Source organism: Pyrus communis, chromosome 7 (genome assembly GCF_041283825.1).
Source record: "Pyrus communis isolate YQ-2024b chromosome 7, ASM4128382v1, whole genome shotgun sequence".
NCBI lineage: Eukaryota > Viridiplantae > Streptophyta > Magnoliopsida > Rosales > Rosaceae > Pyrus > Pyrus communis.
In genome coordinates, this window is record NC_142571.1 from 19,581,755 (window position 1) to 19,604,675 (window position 22,921).

A 22,921-nucleotide genomic window follows, 5' to 3' on the forward strand; every position below is an offset into this window, starting at 1 on the left:
GACATTGCCTATGCAATGAATCATATTTCTCAGTTCATGTCTCGTCCTGCTCATACCATCTTATTTTTGCTAAGCGTATTCTGAAGTATGTCAATGGTTCCATTGAACATGGGATTTCCTTTCGACGGTCGTCTATCTCTCCTCTCCTTCATGGTTATTCCAATTTTGGTTGGGCTGGTTGTCCGAACACAACCAGCACCAGATCGGGATTCTTGATTTTTCATGGCCCTAATTTGATATCTTGGAGCTGTAAAACCATTTGTGAATGACAATGAATTATGCCGAGAATCTTTGAGAGAGTAGTTGACTTGGTAATCAAGTTAATGAAATCTTTTATGATTCTTGGAGCCTTAAAGGAATAAACATATTGGAGTCCTAATTACTTGCAATCAATTTATGGCCCTTTTATTAAGAGAATACAAGGTATAAGAGTCATGATGGGACTCTAATTGATTAGAAAAGATTAGGGTGGATATCCTTTCCGTTAATAGGGTGGAATTGGTTGAAAAGCTAGCTATATAACCAAGAAGCAGTCCCTGCTTCCATACCGTTGAAATCTCACAAAACTACAAACCTATTTCGCTAGTAGAATTCATAAAGAGGTATTGGAAGTAGAAGACTACTTCTGTTATTCATTCAATGGCGACTCCATCAGGTAAGTCATCCTTGCGACTAATGTGATGCTATGATTTGGTTGTTACTGATCTGTTTTTTCATGTTGGTAATCCTAACACTGCGTTGGTGATATTGTTAGCTTAATTCTTATGTAATTCTTACATGTGGTATCAGAGCCACCCAACGTGGCTAGGGTTCTTTATTTTTACTAAAGGAACTGAGGTATATATATTTGATTCTGGTTAAATTAATGCTTCCGCTATACTCTGACCAATTCATCTGCAATTTCTTTTAAAATCAATTGCATGATGAATAATTACATGGTATTCTTCGAGTTGTGTTTGTTACATTTATGCAGAGAAGTACATACATTCAGAGTAGTGAAAACACTTGAATGATCCTGGTTAAATGCTTCCGCAATCCTGAATGAGTTTGTTGTAAACTTGCTGCATATTTCGCACGCATCAAAACTGAAATGCTTGCAGAATGGCATCAAGTAGAAGGAGTACCAGACTTCAACAAATTAAGTAAAACTTTAGGAATCAATATCATTTATCTATCACTAAACGACTTGACAGATAAATTGATGATTGATTTTATTTTGGATGAACCATGTGAGTGTTTGCTCAATGGTTCTTGGTTAGAGGTTCAACTGATTAACATAAGCTTGAGACGCAAATATTTTTCCGGCGGCTTTTGGCTCTATTCGGCATTTTTCATTACAAATTCTCTCCGGAAAGGTATGAAATTGTTCTTCGCAATTTAATCTCCATCTCATTTGGTTGAATTGAAATTAAGCTTTTGGTTCCAACTAAATCGATTAAGTTAAGAGTTCATGCTTCTGCTTATGTTTTAAATTTTTAAATTTAAATTTGGTAAGTTCTCTATTACAATCTTGTGATATTATTTTGAGGTGATGGAAATTAACCTTATGGATACTAGTTTCCTGGTTGAGCCATGGTATATGATTTCATACTTTAAAATTTGGATTTAGATACCATGGCACAAATGTGTCGTATGTAGGCACACAAGTTCATATCTTAGTTGAATGTATGAACTAATTTTACAGAAATTTAGAAGGTTTAGAAAACTTTTCAAGTCCCAAATCTCTCAATCTTGAGAAGCTTGAGTTATATGTATCTTGTTCACATGTTTTTTGGGATTTTCATATTCATGAATCTATTACCCTTGTATTGAAGAGAAGAATTGCACGGGTAGTGTTGAGATTTTTTGCCTATATAAACTTATATTTTAACTACATTGGCTTATTTATTGCATGATTTAACATTGTAGTCCGGTCCATAATTTTTTGGAATGATGAATTAAAGGATGGTAGTGTGGCTTTTGCATTGAAATTCCGTATGGTTAACAAATTTGGATATTTTGCTGATGTAGAATTTAAGCGAAGTTGTCTAAATGACTAAATCTTTTTCTTTTATGGTGAAAAGGGATGCCTTGCTTGTTGTAATCATCAAAAGAATGAAATTTTTGTTACCTATTTGCATTTTGTGTAGCAAACATATAGTGAGTGGTCATTGTTTAGCCAAATTCTCATCAATGCATATTTATCTGACAGCTCTAGAACAATAATTTGATAAATTTTCCTAACTCGAATTTTGATGAAATTATGTCATGTCATGTTATATAATGAATTCTATACATGCAAAAATTTTCACATCTTTTGGACAAGAAATGGATTTATGGTAAAATTTGAAGTGTGATACCATGTTGCTGGAATTCTGCAGACTTCTGTAGAATAGTGTGTTTGTAATATTATTTTAATATATTTATGTAATTGATAAATTCATGAAATTTTAGTATGATATACATTGAGATATTTATTTCAAATCTGAAAATTCTCACGGGCATTGGTTTGAAAATAAATCATTAGTGAATTTTTAATCTCGAGACTGTACTGCAGCACATTCCATTTCGATTTTATTCTTAGCCCACTTTTAAGATTGCAAAAATTATGGAACTTTTGGTGACAATAAATGTATATGTCTAATTCATTTCTGGAGATTCTCATGCATATTGGAGACAAATTGAATTTTTGGTGAATTATTTAGTCTCCGGTATGTACTGCAGAATTTTTGGCGTTTCTGCAGCACATCCCATTTCTAATTTTCTTTTAGTACACTTTTAATCTCTCAAAAATTATGAAATTTTGGGAATTAACAGATTTGTATGTTTACCTTATGTCTGAAAATTTTCATGCATATCGGATGAACAATGAATATTTGGTGAATTTGTAATCTCAGGTCTGTACTGAACATTTTCTGCATTTGCTGCACCTCTCTTTTCGAATTCATATTTTGGCTCGCTTAAAAGTTTTAAAAATCATGAAATTTTGTGAAATAGTAGCCATATATGTCTAGTGCATACCTAAAAATTTTCATGGCAATCTAACGAGAATTGATTTTGAGTGAATTTGCAAACTAAAGTAGTATTGCTAAGTTTTTTGAATTTCGAAAACTACATATGTTCTGAAATATTGTTTTCAGTGATTTGTGCACATCTAATGGTATCAACTATTTGACATGTTTAATTGATCCTATTTGTTCTTATCTTGTGCAAATTCTCAATACTAATGATTTCTATTAAGCAACATTGATTAAATTTGGTTGAAAAGAATGTATTGGTTTGTTTTGCGCAAACCAATATTTTGGTCATCAATTATGATTATGATGATCATTGTCTTTTGAGACAAAAATTGAAAAGTGATATCAGTTTACTAATTGATCATTTTGGTCTCCAACGAATAACTGAATAATCATGCTTCCTCTTTCGAGAACTCTATTGTTCAATTTTAATAGCGACATACTCTTGTGTCTGATTTAATCTTTTGAGAATCATTGAATATCCAACAAAACGGTTATTTAATACTGTTCGAAAAGATTATTTTGAAAAATCAGAATTCTAATTTATAAGGTGAATACTTTTGTCCCAATGGGAATTTCAGGAAATCACTCACCAATTATAAATTAGTATTATAGCAAATCATAAAGTACTTCTAACATATTTTCATCTGGCCAAAGCTGTTGAATTTATATGTATTTTGTGTATTTTATGTTTTGGCTAGCTATGCAGGTATTTTCTTTGCATGATTAGTTTCTGCCCAAAGGTGTAACAATCATGCAATTTGGAGTTTGTTCGATCCTCCACAACTCGATGACTTCCATGACGAATCTTGTAGAATCAAGAATGAGTAGGTAAATTTGCCAATCTTTTGCCTTAATTTTCTGTAAGTTCTAAATTGGATTAAATTTATTGTTGAAAAATTGATGTTGTTGAGATATCTATGTGTTTACTTTAATCGACTTTGTTTTAGAATTAAAACATAAATTTTGAGTTTGCATTCTCTTATTAGGTTTCATTTTAATTTATGACCTAATCTTTAACACATATGTGAGTCTTATCTCATACACTAAAATAAATTTTGTAGCCATTGGTTTATCTAATCACTTGTCACTTGTAGATCGATTAATAATGTTGAGATATTGTTCCTTATATAAGCCTAATTTTGCTACATATAGATTGGTTTATTATGTCCAAACCAACTATTTTGTGACTCAACAAATTTATTTAAGAAATTTTCGTGTTTTGAGCATATTAAAGATTGTAAATTGGTTTTATTTAAATTATGATTAATTCTGAAATTTTGGTAGAGCTTACACTACGTTTATTGATTCAACTAGCCTATATTTTGTTATATGAAAACCACTTTCTCCAGTGTTTAATCTTGCAATTTTGAGTGTTTGCCCAAGTGGGAGAAATAATGTATTATGGGCTTCGCACTCATCAATTTTGCATGTTTTTAATGGTCATAGTTTTGGTAGATACAACGGACATTATCATACTTGTTTATATTTTATTTGTTATATATGCAACTAAACGTGTAGGAAATTCAAGAAGGGTTAATGAGTATATTCTGCTCAAAAGTGTTTTGCTTATTAATTCTTGTATGTTGTTCAAGAAATTGGACTTGTGATTTATATTTTATTGATGGATAATTAATCTGCTCAAAAGTGTTTTCTTATTCAGTACAACTATAAATCAATGTATAGTGAAGCATGGAATTGACAAGATGGTATATACTTCATCTGCTCAAAAGTGTTGAAGCTATATACGTTTACCCTTGTATTTTATGTTTTAGCTATGCAAACCTAATATAATTAGTTTCTGTCCAAAGATGATTCTAGAATTATATGCTTTTGATGCATTAGAAAACATTTAGTTAAAGTTTTCTATTTCTGTCAAATGTTAGATGAACAAAACTGACCAAATGATTTTGTATAGTTTTTCAGTCACAAGTGTCACTTCCCTACAAATATCTAGAATAAAGATGTTGAGCTCACAAATTTTATGTTTTATATCCCATGACTAATGTTTTGCAAATGGGAGTTTTTGAAAGGTATTTGTTTCATTTTGTAGACATTTACAAAGTTTTGTTTTACTCTCTTAATCAGTGGGAGTAATAATACTTTATCTATATATAATTTTGTCTCTGTTGATCAGTGGAAGTAAGAGATGACCTTTTGTGTTAAAAATTTGAAGTGTTAGTGACTGATACTTTAAGAGTAAATTTTGTTCATAAGTTTTAATAAGAGGTCTTGATTTTGTAAACAATATGTCGTATTTTACTTGTTCTCTTATTATATTCTAAATTGACAGAAAAGTTGGATTTTGTTACCAACCCTGTTGAGTTCTTTTGTGAACTACTTTTGTACTGGTTTTCAGTTCGACTATTGTGAGCTAATGTTTTGACTATTAGCTCTTGATATCATGACTTTGTTAGTAACATAGTGCTTTGAGTTAAGTGTGCATGTAATCATGGAGTGCAAGGAACTGTCCAATGTGTGCCTTGTTTTCCTTGGTTCTGCATTTAGTCTCAAAGTGACAAGTTACTTAAAATGTATGATTGCATATTTTAGTGGACTCAAGTGATCACCATATATATTTATCTCGTTAAGGGGTTCTCATTGACATCCAAGTGGGAGAATGTAAAACCATTTGTGAATGACAATGAATTATGCCGAGAATCTTTGAGAGAGTAGTTGACTTGGTAATCAAGTTAATGAAATCTTTTATGATTCTTGGAGCCTTAAAGGAATAAACATATTGGAGTCCTAATTACTTGCAATCAATTTATGGCCCTTTTATTAAGAGAATACAAGGTATAAGAGTCATGATGGGACTCTAATTGATTAGAAAAGATTAGGGTGGATATCCTTTCCGTTAATAGGGTGGAATTGGTTGAAAAGCTAGCTATATAACCAAGAAGCAGTCCCTGCTTCCATACCGTTGAAATCTCACAAAACTACAAACCTATTTCGCTAGTAGAATTCATAAAGAGGTATTGGAAGTAGAAGACTACTTCTGTTATTCATTCAATGGCGACTCCATCAGGTAAGTCATCCTTGCGACTAATGTGATGCTATGATTTGGTTGTTACTGATATGTTTTTTCATGTTGGTAATCCTAACACTGCGTTGGTGATATTGTTAGCTTAATTCTTATGTAATTCTTACAGGAGCTCCACCAAGCAACCGACTGTTTCTCACTCTAGTGCAGAATCCGGATACAGGGCCTTGGCTCATGCTTGTGCCAAATCCATTTGGCTTTCCTGTGTTCTCCGCGAACTTTGGTAATCCGGCTGTCTCTCCCACTCTACTATTTTGTGATAACTTGAGTACTACTTATATGGTGGCTAATCATATTTTTCATGCCCGGACTAAGCACATTGAGCTTGATTATCATTTCGTTTGTGAACAGGTGAAGCTTGGTTTCATACAAGGTATAGTTTATTCCATCCACTAATCAACCAGCGGATGTTCTCACCAATTCCGACTCCGAAGTTCAACCTACTCTAGTCAAACTTGTCGCTCAACGACCGCCAAGTTTGAGCGGGGCTGTTAGTATAGGAGAATCAAGTTAGGATTCTATTGGGCTAGGTTATGTACATCCTTGTGGGCTTAGGTTTACTTGTACACCAAGTCATTTGACTTGTATATATTTGTACCTTGTGTTATCAATCAAATCAATACAGTTATACTTCTACAGTTTAACTCTCGGGTTCTGAAGTCGCCTTAAACCTAAAATGAATAAAATACACTATGGGATCCCATAATATAGGGTGAAGTGCCGATTTAGTCCTTGAACTATCACCTCAGTGAAAATTAGGTCCATGAATTATTTTTTTGATAAAATAAGTCCTTAAATTCATTAAAAATTGCTAAATTCATCCCTACTATTATATCCAAAGCTATTTTATCCAATTTTTCGTCAACTTAAGTCACTTGACACACGTTAGAGTGTAATATCGTTCTTTTCTCGCCTATAAGCCCTTAACATTTCATATAGGTTGCAAATCTAACGTTTCATTTACTCTCCAAAGTTAACTCCATACACTATTTCTTTATGTAAAATTACCAATCTACTCTCCAATGTGTATCACATGCAAGTAACGTGACTTAAATTGACAGAAAATTGAATATCATAGCTTCGAATATAATATTAGGGATGTAATTGGTAGTTTTTTATAATTCAAGGACAGATTTTTCTGAAGAAAAAAAATAGTTTAGGGACCTAATTTTCACTCAATTGATAATTTAGGGACTAAATTGGCAAAAGCTTATGAACCAAATACTTTGGAAAACAAAGTTATTACATTCTTGCAGAATGAGATTTGTAGGTAGAGAACACAACCTTTCAAATCCAATCCAATCCAATCTTTGAAAGAAAAAGAATTTCTCAGGCGATACTGTGGAGGTCACAGAACTGCTCAAAGGGAAAGGGAGGGTCTGAGAAAGTGCCGTTGAGGATAGCCAATGTTGTTAGCTTGTTTGCAGCTTCTGTGGCATGGACTCCATCCCAGCTCACATAGTTGTAAGGGTCACTACAAGCAGTTGCAGTCACAGGTCTCCCATTGACCACCTTTGTATTTCCACAAAAAACTTGAGGGTCAAAATTATGGGCACCACCACCATGCCCACAACATGATTTTGTACCATACTTCAAGCCTGTTTCAAAACAAAATAAAACTAAACTTACAACATAAAAATTTACTTGATGACATGAAAATTTCTTGTCGGGCACATTATTTGACATAATATGTTACCAAGAAATGTTCTCTTGTTGGACTGTGTGACAATTAGTAAATTGACTTGTTTTTGAGTGTGTGATCTAGATTCACAATCTGATAGTATAAGTATTTGTCCCTCAATTTAAGCATGGCGAAAGAAAAAAAAATAAAATGAAAACATTTCTCTAATGATATAAAACCTAATTAAATGGTAAAAACCTTGGTGTCGAGAGCTATACCATGAGATGTGGGATGCCTAAAGAGCTCAAGCAAAACAGAGGAGGTATCCACATATATGAGGGAACCATTTGGGAGGGAGCCTCTAGTTTGGCTAAGTGCCTCCTTCAACAACTTGTTGTAGTCCACGACTGCGTTGTTGTAAGCAATTGAGCATCCAAATGCGTCGAGTTCAGAAGGAGGAAGCCCCGCCAAAATTGATGGATAACAACCCACTGGTGCCAGATTAAGTACCAGAAATGCACGCCCTCCTAATGCATATAGCTCCTATAAGTTTTGAAAACCAATATAAGCGAAGTGTAAATGTCGGATAGTTTGCTATTATTGTAATGGTAAAGTACTGTTTTCTTGACAGACAAATATTTATGCTGACAAAATTGTGAATTTGATTCATATATTTTAACGAAAATTCAATTTCAATCTTTATAAAAATTATTGTTATATTGTTAGACAATCTAATAAAAGATTCAAGAAATATTTACCGAGGCGTGCTTCACATATTCTCTAAAGTAGAAAAACTTTTCTACACCCGTTGCATGAAACAACGTATCTCACATTTATTATATCATGCGAGTAACACATGACCATAAATGTGAGAAACTGTTTTATGCAAAAGTATACCTTTTCTCCTTTGATGATCAAGCCTAAAACTCATCTGCTCAACATTAGGTATATATGGAATTAAGTACTGACTCACCTTGATGGTACCAGCAATTTGAGAGACCACTTGAGGAAGATATTGCTTCACTCCACCTACACCAATGGCTGCCAAATTGGAGGTGAAATCGTTTTGGCCAATGTAGAATGTGTAGAGTGATTTCCCAAAAATATCCAGGGAGGGAAGTCTCTTCAGTTCTAAGCAACAACAATCGCAGTCATCAGAACTAACAAAAACTCGCATACATACGTGAATCAAGACAGTTAGTCAAGATAGTGTACCAATTCGTATATGCTTACCTTGTTGATTCGAGGAGTGGTGAAACTCTTCAACTTGGCTCTTGAATGCCTTCATTTGGTTGAGCTGGATGGCCAGAGAGAATGGGCTGATTCCAGTGACAAACAAGGAAGTGTTTGGCAAAAGCACAGTGGATGCTAGTGTTGCATAGTTTGCCCCGTGTTTATAATCAGATCCAATTGATTTCAGGTATGGACTTATAAATGGTAACCCTAGAGCTTGAGCTGCCAAGTTCAATACCAAAAAGCATAAATTCAGGACACATATCTGCTGTTATGTACTTGTGCGTCGACACTAATACACATCTTCGTACTATCGATATCATGTGACGTAATTTTATTAGCAACAAACACCGTGTGCTTTAACAAATATTGCATTGCTCTAAAAGTTCCACACAATGTACAATTGGTTTAGCTTGGCTCGAAGACATACATATGTAAGTTAAGTCAATTGATTAGAGCAATATGTCATCTGTATGCTCTCAATTAAAATCTCCTTCTATCATACAAAAAGATAGGTAAAACTTCACCTATGATGACTTAGATATTTTCTATATCATTAGTGATATAATTAGTGATGTAAAGGAAAAGAACAATAAATGGCTACTGATTAGTCAAAACTTTGTCTAGCTGTGGAGTCTTTGTCTTGTGGTATAAAAGGGCCTAATAAAACAATCCAACTGACCTGTCAAATGTAGGGCCTCCTATATCCTACAGGATTAGGAAAATATCAAGCCAAATGACAAAATTGCTGAACGAATACAAGCACTAAACAGGCATGAACTATGACCTCCTAATCAACTAAGTCCCCGTTTGGCTGATAAAGTAGTGCAAGAACACCAGACCGAGGGTTGTGTGAGTTACCTAGAAAATCAACAATGAGCCTCCCATCTGTAGCCCGACCAACAGGTCTCTTGAAGTATGTCATGCCATTGGGTCCAGATTGCGCCGGAAAAGCTGCCCAAAATCCTCCTGTATCTGAGTTCGAATCTCCAAAATTGAAAATTCCCTCGAATTCACATTTAGCGTGACCTAAACAACTCAAAGTTGCCACCACTGTCATCCATACGATTAAAATCTTGTGGAGGACACAAATTTTTGGTACACACGGGCTCATTTTCTCAGTAGCAGATAGAATTGACTGGTATATAATACCAAGCTTACTCCAGTATATATATACACACATATATATAAGGTGAGGCACATAATTACACACAGGCTCATTTTTTCAGACGCGTGAAACTTTAGCTCCACCATGTGTCGGTCATGCTATGAATTGTCCCACATAGGTTGTTGCCCACAATTGATGTATACATTGATTGACAATTATTTTCAATTCCTAAAATACTTTTGTGGAGCCAAAAATAATCACAAGGTAACATGTGGATTTTTGAACAAAATAGGACAAAATTACCCTTGAGGCATAACGAGATTCCTACACGCGAGCAGCTTCATCCCTCAATAAAGTCGAAAGTGCCCAAAATAGATAACAATTTGAAACATATTTTATCAAATCCCATTTACAAGGTAATTCCCAAAACCTATCTCATTCCATATATTTTCTACTTCATTATTTAGCTAATCAATTAGTTAAATAATTTATTCATTCCATAATTCCTAAAACATTCTTTCTAAAAACATAATAATTGATTAATTAATGGGTTAATTGCCTAATTAATCCATTAAATGTCAATTAAGTCACCCAATTAACCACAAAATATACCCCAAATTCCCAAAAGACCGGGCACCCTGGTTGATCTCATCATATTTACCTATTTTATCATACTAATTAGCTAGTTAATTTGGCAATAATTCTATTTGCTAAATTAACTAGTCAATTATTCCCATAACTGCTAAATTCAACCTAAATCAAGAATCTAGCCCACAAAATGAGCTAGGTGGCTGGTCCTCTCTCACCCAAAGAGGCCGGCCATTCTCCTATAAAAAGGCTCATATTTTCTCCAAAACACACTTCCAAATCTCTTGCAAAAACTCTCTAAAATTCTCAAACACTTTCTCTCTAAATTCTAACTTTGGCATCGGAGGTACACACTTCCAATTTTAATGTAATGACATTAAATAAGATATCTATTAAATATTAAAACCAAAATATAATATAAAATGAATTAAGTACACATTAGAGGTCTAAAATCAATATACAAGCTAACACCAGGTTTTTATTGAATTTTAATCTTCTTCAAGGATTAAAGTTCAAAAACCCCTTTCGTAATAGTTTGATGTTTATATAGCTACATATATATATGGGTAATGCTAGGGAGACTAAATTTTGTAAAGTAAATGATGTGGTTGTTGACGATTAGATTATTACTTAAATATTGATTAACGTGCTTATTTCCTATTGGTGACACATCATTTAATTTGCAAATTTAATTTAAAAGTTTAATCTTCCTAACATTACCCTGTATATTTTGATGTCAATTATTTTTGTTTAGTTTTGAAGTCTAATCACTTTTAAGAGACAAGGAATAATAGCCCCCCAATGTCAATGGAGTGTTTAAAGTGATTGGTTAAAATGTTAAATCTTTCATTACTCTGATGTAAACATTTGATCTGAAATGGAGGACGATAAGCATTGAAGATGTACCAAACACCCAGATCAGAGAATTCCAAGAAATGGCTAAGCTTCATAGTTGTTTAGCCTACTGATTATGATTTCCCACTCTTGTTGGAGATGGGTTTTGAGCACTTTCCCGCTAAATGAGACTCCCTTGAACCATGATTGGCGATGAAAGACTTTCTTTCTTTGCAACCAATACAGAGTCATAGTGGCATCATTCGTCCACTATATGCTTGTCACACATTCAAAAACTGGATTACTTGTCCAATAAACGCTTTCTATGTGGTGAATTGGTAACAAGATAATATTTCTCCTTATAAATGATTTCGTTTGCTTTTCTTTCTCTTTTTTATTTCGAAAATAGTTGGTTCAACTTCATGACATCCTCAATGCACAGCAGTTGGCACTCTTTATCACCATCAATTAGACATGATATTTGTGTTGTGTTTTTCGTGTTCGTATCATTTTTGTATCATACCTAATATCTTAATGGGTCGTATCATATAACACTCGTTAAAATGAACACGTAATATGACCCGACCCAAACTCGATCCGTTAATATTAATGGGTAATATAATCAACCCGTTACCCATTAAAGTAAATATATTTTAAACCAATAAATAATCAAATAAAAATATAATACTAGTTTGGTATATGCATATCATATTGTCACATAAATATTACTCCAATACATAAAAATACATTTGTCTTTCAAGTATTACATATCTTAAATAAGAGCGTAACGAAAAAAACATTAGTACCTTACTACAAAATATCAAATATTCAACGATATGCAAAAAAAATGTTATAATAATAGATAGAATCCAACGGTAAGGATTTAAGAAGATTAGGTTTTTTTTTAATTAATGTACAAGTGTGAAAATATATATATATATATATATATATATATATATAAACGCTCGTAATGACTGATGAGTCGATTTTATATTACATATTTTACTCTAATCTTAGTAAATTTTGGTTATGATTTTGGTAGATTTTGATACTTTGCATTATATAGGACATTTGACTTCCTCTAGAGCTAAACCTGATCAAGCGAACAAATTTTGGAATGATTCAAATTAGAGGATGTTCGTGAGTCCATTAGTTTGATCATGTTGAAGTTTCAAATTTTTCTACCAAACAGTTATTTTCTAGCGAGTAAATAAAGGAGCAGTGCGTGGTGCTGTGACTTTTTTTTCCGTTAATTACGTTTTTAGGAGTCCAAGATGGCCTCTTTTGGGTTCAAGCCGTTTTGGAGAAGTGTTTAAAATGTTTCAAGCTTTAAATCTAGCTATCTTGGGCTGGTTTTAGGAAAATATTTGGGTCCAAAACGTGGGTTATCAGATTATGGGTAGATTTTCCTCATCACCATTTTTTTTTTTTTTTGACAAATTTCCTCATCACTTTAGAATTATGTTTCCTAGTTTATTCTAAGATATTTTCTAGGAAGGATTTGATATTCTATGTAGTATAAATAAGCCATCGTGGCCAGCTCTATTCTTCTTCTCTATGCAATTTTTGATAGAGGAATTTGGCCAAAGCTTAGAGATTTCAAACTTTTACATTCAAGGTGTTTCTATGACAACCCGTCCCAAATTTTACGTTTTTATTAATTTTAGAAGCGTGAATTTACGAAAATGCCCTAAAGGCATGGACTTTGACTTCCGTTGATCATCGGTTAGAGTGACGTATGACTTATTCTTTTAGCATATCCTCGTAGTACTTGCCACTATGAACGCATAGGCTAAAACCGTTTGCGAGTCTGAATTATAACGGTATAATTACGGACGTTTGAAGTTGGTTATTTAAAGGTAATTAAGTTATTTGAACTCCCACTTTGTGGGAAGACTAACTAATCAGCCTTAAGTAAAGAGAAAAGGGGACCAATCAAATTAAAAGGGATGGAGGACCAATGAGAAATCAGAAAGAAAGAAGAAAAGAAAGAAAAAAAAAAAGCTCACAACTTTCCTGTGGGTTTTTCCACTCACGACCACCCATTTTCCAAGGCCGATTTCGGCCAACTCCAGTGGAGTTTTTCGACGCCACCATCACCATCTTGAAGCTCTCATTACCCTCTACAAAACCCACCTAAGAACCACCTTGATTAACCACGGTATGTGGTGGTTTGAGGCCACGAAAATTAACGGTTCTCATGATGCTCCGGCCACCCTTTTTCATTTTCCGGAAAATCGGCAAAGCGATGGCCGATGCCACTACTTGGGCTTTGTAGCCCATCCTCCCAGGAGCAAAACCCAACCAACCTTGACCCCGTTGGACCATCGTAGACGACGAATCGACACCAAGAAGCTTTAGGCACCCGTCAGCTTCGTGGGAAAATTGACCATCTTCCGTCCACTTTTGGACTTTGTGGCAGGTATGAAAGATGTTCCTCTCTTTGAGATCTTCATTCTTGTAAATTTTGGTAATTTTTTGAAATAGTTGGATTTTCCGACGAGTCAGGGCGGCCGACCGCCACCCACGGCGACGCGTGGCCAATGGACCGCCAATGCTATTTTTGGGCTATGTTAAATGTGTTGAATTTAGTCTTGATATTTGATTGACGTAGGTTGATTGTTGGAACCTAAATTTTCTACGATACATTAATAGGTATTTATGTGAATCGACGATCCAACCGTTGGATTGTCACCAAATTTTGTTACATTGTAGTACATAATATTTGAAGAATGTAGGAACTTACAGATTGGGAATTTGACATACAAATCTTTCCGAATTGGATTTGTAAGTTCATAAAATAAAACGTTAATCGCTAATCAATTTTGGGAATTGGTGAGGATCCAACCGTTGGATCGTAATAAAATTTTAGTATGTTATTTTAGAAGCATAATTTGGATCTTTGGAAGTTATAGATTGGAAATCTGATATGCGAATCTTTCGAATCGAGTTATACAGGATTGTAGATCCTACCGTCGATCAAAGATCGACGGTTGACTTTCGGTCAATGGGTCTCAAATTATTCTTGAAGGTCCTTGAGGATATGTTTTATGTAAATTATGTATTCTATCGGTAAGAACATTGAGACGTGATTTGATAATTGGTCACAGATGACAATAGATCGAGATGTCTCGATATGCGTGCAAGATAATCATAGCGTGGACTCCAGGTGAGTGGGTCTTTTTCTTTCAAAGGCATATAATTGATAGTTCCACAAACACTTCTAAAGTGATCTATGCTTGTTACCTACAATTAATTATTGCGAACTACGAATGGCTTGATCCTTGTTTAGGGTACGTAAGCAGTCTAGCAAGACGTTAGATGTAGCCATATAATAAATGAGATTAAATAATTGAGACAATAGCCTTGTTTAGTGAATTGAGCAATGTGAGGGACATTGGTGGGAAGTGTGAGTTTTAGCTTTATGATTTGGTGACTAAATGTTGATCATAAATCAATGCGTGAAGAATCAACAAATTGAAGTAAGGAAAGATAAGTAATGATAGTTAATTTAACTAGTGTCTAATTGGGCTTATCACTGATGATTACTCTCAAAAGTAAATAGTTTGGGAGTAGGGTGTTATTGATTGTACATGTTACACCGTATTATATGTTCTGGGAATATCATGAAATGTTTGGGTTTAGATTGCATCATGGCATATTCATATGGATATTACTTGAACCTAACTATTGTGAATGCTTTGAAGTGCTAAATGACGCCACGGACATCCAGGTAAGCTTCAGGTGAATACATGTTGATGAGTGATGGCAGTGAGTATGATTGTGTTGAGATATATTGTAGCTCATAAACCTGCACCCCGATGTTAGTGCTCCCACCCGTGGCCAAGGCACAGTCCTTCATGTGATGTTCACCTCCTGCACCTCACGCTCACCTTGGATCCAAGGTAGGTGCGCAGTCCTATCGTACAGACCACTTTAGGTGGTTCCGACTCATAGGTGACCCGTGATTATTCGCACAGTCTTCACGTGATCGTAGCACTTAAGAGTATTTATTTACACCCAGTGTTGTCGTACAAACCACTTTAGGTGGTTCCGACTCGTGTGCAGGTATACTTATTGAGCTATTGGCTAGCATGTTATTGAGTTATTGGCTAGCATGATTGATGAGATATGTGATGAGATATGGATAAGTCGTACAGGTCACTATAGGTGACTCCGACTTATATGCTAGCCATGATTGATGAGATATGGATAAGTCGTACAGGTCACAAGAGGTGACTCCGACTTATATCTAGCCATGATTGATGAGATATGGGTGCAGTTGTACATGTCACATTAGATGACTCCGACTAATATATTATTTTGTATTGATTAAGTTCATTTGGCCTACTTATTAATGCATGGTGGAGTTAATGGACATGGCAAATCGTGGTTTTGGTCATTTTTGAGTATGGTTTGGATATATGTATATATGTTGTATTGTCTTATGAAAAATGATACGGGTTTTACATTGAGGGGCATTACTTTTAGAGTGGTAATAACTTTAGGAAGCTTGGTTTTATTGCTCACTCACAGTCTCTGTTTGGTGCCCTCTAGGTTTTAGCTGCTAAGTTTGTATCGACAAGGATCTGTGGCGAATCTTAGTATTGATAGATACTTCTGAGGGTATGATTCTTACCCACACGTCTGTACCTTACTTATGCTCTGACGTCGTGTGTGAAATGGGTTCGCTCCCACTCACAATGCACTCTGGTATTTAAAATTTTTAGGTTCAAATTTATTCACATTTTTCTACACACTATCACATTTTATGGCTTCGTCACCTTTCAGGTGTCGATCAGCACAGCTCGATTCAGGGTCCAAGTGGACTTTCTGGATCGGGGTGTGTCAGTTTCCAATTTTTTTTATTTATATTAAATTCCTTTTGATTTTAATTATGATTAGCGTAACTAACTTTCTTTGGCTCGGGCGAAGTCATGAGTCTTAGTATGAATATGTAGTTTTTATTTAATTACTTATGATATTATGCATGCATACTTTGAAATATTAATCACTGTGTTTAAACTGTCTTTATGTCTTAGTGATTCGCGACCATTAGGATGTTTAGATAAGTAATTGGTTGCAATTCGGTCGGATATCACCGGAGGATTGAGTATTGCTTCTTTTGGTTAATCATTGTAATTTCACTTAGGATGAATATCACATCTTAGGGGTTGCATGGTTTTTCAAAGAGTTTTCACAAAACTTAATGAGTCTCGCATGTTCATATTTGATCTAAATATCACAGACAGGTTGCATGTTAGATATACTTTCTTGCTTGAATATCACAAGAAGAATATGCATTAGGAAAACATAACCTTCAAAGTTGCATGTCTAATTCATAAGTAATTGATAAAACTACATAGGATTGTTAAGATGACGGCGAAACCCTAGTGCTTTTACAACTTTGATTTCCAAAAACAATTTTCTTTTCCTTTTCTCTTCACTTGTAAGTAAGAGGTCTTAGGTTCAATTCTCGCCAAAAAAAAAATTTGAACCATATTATTGCTAGCCTATTGTAAGGTAAAGCCCAACCTCATCCCTATATTATTTCTAATACATTGAGCTTGATTATCATTTCGTTCGTGAACGGTGAAGCTTGGTTTGCACAAGGTACATTTTATTCCATCCACTGATCAACCAGCGGATGTTCTCACCAAGGGTCTTCTGACTCTAGGGTTCAACCTACTCTGGTCCAAACTTGTCACTCAACGACCGCCAAGTTTGAGGGGGACTGTTAATATAGGAGAATCCGATTAGGATTCTATTTGGCTATGTTATGTACATCCATACGGGCTTAGGTTTACTCGTACACCAAGTCACTTGACTTGTATATATTTGTACCTTGTGTTATCAATCAAATCAATACAGTTATAATTACAGTTCAACTATCGGGTTTTGAAGTCGCCTTAAACCCATAATGTAAAACAAACTGTGGGATCTCCCATAATATAAAAGCTTATGAACCAAATACTTTGGAAAACAAAGTTATTACATTCTTGCAGAACGAGATTTGTAGGTAGAGAACACAACTTTTAAAATCCAATCCTATGCAACCGTTGAAAGAAAAAGGATTTCTCAGGCAATACGGTGGAGGTCACAGAAATGCTCAAAGGGAAGGGGAGGGTCTGAGAAAGTGCCGTTGAGGATAGCCAATGTCGTTAGCTTGTTTGCAGCTTCTGTGGCATGGACTCCATCCCAGCTCACATAGTTGTAAGGGTCACTACAAGCAGTTGCAGTCACAGATTTCCCATTGATTACCTTTGTATTTCCACAAAAAACTTGAGGGTCAAAATTATAGGCACCACCACCATACCCACAACATGATTTTGTACCATACTTCAAGCCTGTTTCAAAACAAAGTAAAACTAAACTTACAACATAAAAACATAAAATATACTTGATGATATGAAAAATTCTCGTTGGGCACATTATTTGACATGATATGTTGTTAGGAAATGTTCTCTTGTTAGACCATGTGACAATTAGTAGATTGATTGTACACCACATATTAGTTTGACTTGTTTTTTAGCGTGTGATCCAAATTCACAGTCTGACAATATAAGTATTTGTTCATCAATTTAAGTATAGCGAAAGAAAAAAAGAAACATTTTTCTAATGATGTAAAACCTAATTAATTGGTAAAACCTCAGTCGGGAGCCAGGGGCGGAGTCACCTTGTTATTAGAGTGGTCATTTGACCCTTCTGAAATTGTAATGAGCCTCACTAAAATAGTATGTATTATATTATAGTTTATTAATGATACGTTGTATTGTTATATATTGCCCCTTGTAGCCCACTAAACAACTTAATGCCCATTTGTTAGTTGACCGAAGAGTCTCAATATGGACAAATTATTTCCTTCTTTCATTAATTAATGCATTTAAAATATTTAGAACATTAGAGAAATTACACAAATTGAAAAGGTAATCAATCAATTAGCATTAAACTTTAAACTCCTCCTCCATCATCAAAAATACTTTTAAACTTCTCCTATTCAGAGAATCGGGCATCTCGACCTCCAAGATAGCAAGCCTTCATTAGTTCATCTTTAGAATTCATTTCTGAATCAACAAATTAATAGGTAATTCTAAACTCTTAGTTTACAATTTTCTTTGTGAATTTGGTGATTATTGGTGAGAATTATTATCATTTATTAATAAATAAATAAATAAAAAAGAACATTGTAATTCATAGAGTTAGTGTCAAAAGAGCTTTTTCTGCTATGAATATATTGGAAATTGATTCGTGAAACTGAATGGAAGATATGTGGATGAATGACAACATGTTTTATGAATATTTATTAAGACTAAGGATTGTAATTTTTATATTAATTTTTCTTTATCATTTACTATTATAGTTATTTAAAGTTGACCCTCCTTCAAAGTTTTTCTAGCTACGCCACTATTGGGAGCTATACCATGAGAAGCGGGATGCCTAAAGAGCTCAAGCAAAACAGAGGAGGTGTCCACGTACACGAGGGAAGCATTTGGGAGGGAGCCTCTAGTTTGGCTAAGTGCCTCTTTCAACAAGTTGTTGTTGTCCACAACTGCTTTGTTGTAAGCAATTGAGCATCAAAATGCGTCGAGTTCTGAAGGAGGAAGCCCCGCCAAAAATGATGGATAACAACCCACTGGTGCCAGATTAAGAACCAGAAATGCACGCCCTCCTGATGTATAAAGCTCCTATAATTTTTTAAAACCAATATAAGCAAATTTAGTTATTATTGTAACGATACAGTAATGTTTTCTTGTCGGACTAATAGTAACGCTGACATATTGTGAATTTGATTCATATATTGTAACGAAAATCCAATTTCAGTCTTTGTAAAAATGATCTTTATATTATCAAACAATCTAATAAGAGAACATTTTCAAAACATTTTTTTGTTTCTCAAATCTTGCATGCAATATTTACTAAGGCATGCTTTGCATCTTCTCTAAAGTAGAAAAACTTTTCTACACCCATTGCATGAAACGACATATCTCACATTGACTATATCATGCGAGTAGCACATGACCATATATGGAATTAAGTACTGCCTCACCTTGATGGTACCAGCAATTTGGGAGACCAGAGGAAGATATTGCTTCACTCCACCTACACCGATGGCTGCCAAATTGGAGGTGAAATCGTTTTGGCCAATATGGAATGTGTAGAGTGATTTCCCAAAAATATCCAGGGAAGGAAGTCTCTTCTGTTCTAAACAGCAACAATCAGAGTCATCAGAACTAACAAAAACTCGCAGACATATGTTAATCAAGACAGTTAGTCAAGACAATGTACCAACACGTATAGTTTTACCTTGTTGATCCGAGGAATGGTGAAACTCTTCAACTTGGGTCTTGAATGCCTTCATTTGGTTGAGCTGGATTGCCCGAGAGAATGAGCTGTTTCCAGTGACAAACAAGGAAGTGTTCGGCAAAAGCACGGTGGATGCTAGCGTTGCAAAGTTTGCCCCATGTTTATAATCAGATCCAATTGATTTCAGATATGGACTTATAAATGGTAACCCTAGAGCTTGAGCTGCCAAGTTCAATACCAAAAGCAAAGAATCAGGAAGCATATCCACCATTAAGTAATTTTGCATCTGACACAATCAGTTTAGCTTACCTTAAAGGCATACATATGTAAGTTAAGTCAATTAATCAGGACAGCGTATCATCTGTATGCCCCTAAGTTGAATCTCCTTCTCATAAATATAGGTTTGACTACCGCATGTATAAAAATATAACTTCATCTATGATGATTTAGATATTTTCTATATCTATATGCCTTAACATCTATATCATTGGTGATATAATTTGTGATATATAGGCAAATATCCTACAGGGCCTAATAAAACAATCCAATTGACCTGTCAAATGTAGGGCCTCCCATATCCTACAGGATTAGGAAAATATCAAGCCAAGTGACAAAATTGCTGAACAAGTACAAGCACTAAACATGCCTGAAATCTGACCTCCTAATCAACTAAGTCCCCCGTTTGGCTGATAAAGCAGTGGAAGAACCCCAAACAGAAGATTGTGTGAGTTACCTAGAAAATCCAACAATGAGCCTCCCATCTGTAGCCCGACCAACAGGTCTCTTGAAGTATGTCATGCCATAGGGTTCAGGTTGCGCCGGAAAAGCTGCCCAAAACCCGCCTGTATCTGAGTTCGAATCTACAAAATTGAAAATTGCCTCGAATTCACATTTAGAATGACCTAAACTACTCAAAGTTGCCACCACTGTCATCCATACGATTAAAATCTTGTGGAGGACACAAATTTTTGGTACTCACAGGATCATTTTTTCAGTGGCTAGATAGAATGACTGATATAATACCAAGCTTACTCCAGTGTATATATACACACACATAAGGTGAGGCATATAATTACAGAGTTCAGACGCATGAAACTTTAGCACCACCATGTGTCGGTCATGCTGTCAATTTCAAATCTCATACCTCCATTAAAAGAAAATAAATGGCGTGAACTCTTCATATAATTTGTTGCATAGTTCTTCTAGATACGTTTATACAGCTACATATATTGATGTCAATTGATTTTGTTTAGTTTTGAAGTCTAATCACTTTTAAGAGACAATGAAAGATAAAACCCCAATGTGAAGTGTTTAAAGTGATTGGTCAAAATGTTAAATCTTCATTATTCTGATGTAAACATTTTAATCTGAAATGGAGGACGATGAGCATTGAAGATCAGAGAATTCCAATAAATAGCAAAGTGTGAACCACGAGAGTAGCTTTTGTTCTCGACTTATAATGGTGGTCGTTTTTCCTTGTTTAGAAGAAGTTTAGGATTGGACTCTTATGGATACGAGCAACGTATCTTTTTAGATAATGATTTTTAGATTGTTGTTTTCTTATTATTAATTATTTTGTTTGTTTCTATTTATTTCTTTTCTTTGATTTACTTAATTGTACGTCTAGAAAAAGTGGGAGGATTGGAAGAGGATAAAAAGGGGGAGCGCGAAGTTACTTCATGTATATTATGATATGCTTGGTACTTATTTGCAGCTATCCTTTTTAAGTAGTGTATCATTATTGCGATCCTGTTGTAATTCATATAGATATTTTGATCTCTTTTTTATCATCATTGTGTAATTCACCAATGCTAGAAATCAAACCAGGCCGTGCGTGAGAACTGAGACCCCTTTGAAGCATGATTGAAGATGAAAGTCTCAAGCATGAGACAATCTTTCTTTGCAACCAATACATAGTTCCAATAGCATCATTTATCCATTAAAAGCTCGTCACACATTCAAAAAAGCAGAATACTTGTCCAATAAACAGTTGCCACATAGTGAATTGGTAACAAGATAATATTTCTCCTCATGCATGGTTTTGTTTGCTTTTCTTTCTCACTGTTTTTGTGATTGGGCCTTTGAATAAGAAAAAAATGATGTGCTATTTACACCTTATTTTTTTACTTTTGTGCACTCTTATTATATTTTTGCATTTATTTTTTTCAATTCCTAAAAAAAAAAAGATCGGATCTCAAATCTTTTGTCTTAAGGTCCACGTCAACTGGGGCCTACCAACGTGGCATTGCTATCAACGTGTTTGAAGAACCTTGTGGGTAAAGTTGCTTTTTATGGATTTGGATCCTCCGATAAGCTAATGGAGAGATCCTCTTAACCAATCATCATGAATCGTTGGATTGAATTTTTATTCAACAGTTACAATCATTATAATTTTAAAAGGATCCCGTTTATAACTGTTGGATAAAAATTTAACGGCTCACGATAATTGATCATGAGAATCCTCTTCATTAGCTCAGGAAATGATCCAAATCCGCTTTTTATTGCTTGGACTTATTCACCACGCCATTAAATTTTTAAAAGAAAAAAGATTTTTTTCGGATCTCTTATATTAAGATCACCAGATCAAGTGATTTGAGCATTTGAAATTTCATCTAATGATAAAAAATTATTATAACTTTTAAGAAGTTAAAACAAGTAAATCGTTGGATGAAAATTCAAAAGTTTTGATTACTTAATTCGGTAACCTTAATGAAAGAGATTCGAAGAAGATCTCTTTCCTTTCTAAAAAAGAGGCTACCACGTCAGATACCTCCAATGAAATGTCCTTTTCCCAGTCCACCGCAATATACGCATCGCCGTTCATCTGGCCAGCAGATCAACGGCCCAGTTTTGCATGACGTGTTCCTTCTGACTATTTGGCCACACGAGACCCCACTTGGTCTCACATGCGCCACTCTGGTGCGGGCACTCCCATTGCAAGAGTAATTTTTGAGAAGTGCTGTATGAATCAACTCTTATTATAGTACGTATATTCATCTACTAATATTATATACGGAAATATCAATCTACGATTAATTGTTTGGAGCGAAAGTATTAACTTAACATACAAAGTTAAGGTAGCCTTTTGGGAGAGATTTAACTTTGTAGTCGAACACATTAAAAAAAAACTTTGTAGTCGAACTAAACAAAATCTGCTAGCACTAACTCATTTAATTAATTGGCTTAAAAAAAAA

General features: G+C 34.6%; 1 protein-coding gene and 1 pseudogene across 2 annotated transcripts; both read right to left on the reverse strand.

The window, feature by feature from the left end:
• Positions 1-7,191: 7,191 nt before the first annotated feature.
• On the reverse strand, positions 7,192-10,046 carry LOC137735556 (GDSL esterase/lipase At4g01130). Its single transcript, XM_068474980.2, has 5 exons — positions 9,755-10,046; positions 8,894-9,115; positions 8,634-8,791; positions 7,939-8,203; positions 7,192-7,637 (listed from the first exon to the last, which is right to left on the reverse strand). Exons 1-5 carry the CDS (start codon positions 10,005-10,007, stop codon positions 7,369-7,371), a joined length of 1,167 nt encoding a protein of 388 aa, XP_068331081.2. The 5' UTR covers positions 10,008-10,046; the 3' UTR covers positions 7,192-7,368.
• A 7,300-nt stretch (positions 10,047-17,346) lies between these two features.
• On the reverse strand, positions 17,347-20,613 carry LOC137734338 (GDSL esterase/lipase At4g01130-like; annotated as a pseudogene). Its single transcript, XR_015964011.1, has 5 exons — positions 20,461-20,613; positions 19,728-19,949; positions 19,471-19,625; positions 18,844-19,108; positions 17,347-17,770 (listed from the first exon to the last, which is right to left on the reverse strand). The product of XR_015964011.1 is annotated as a GDSL esterase/lipase At4g01130-like (transcript).
• Positions 20,614-22,921: the final 2,308 nt, after the last annotated feature.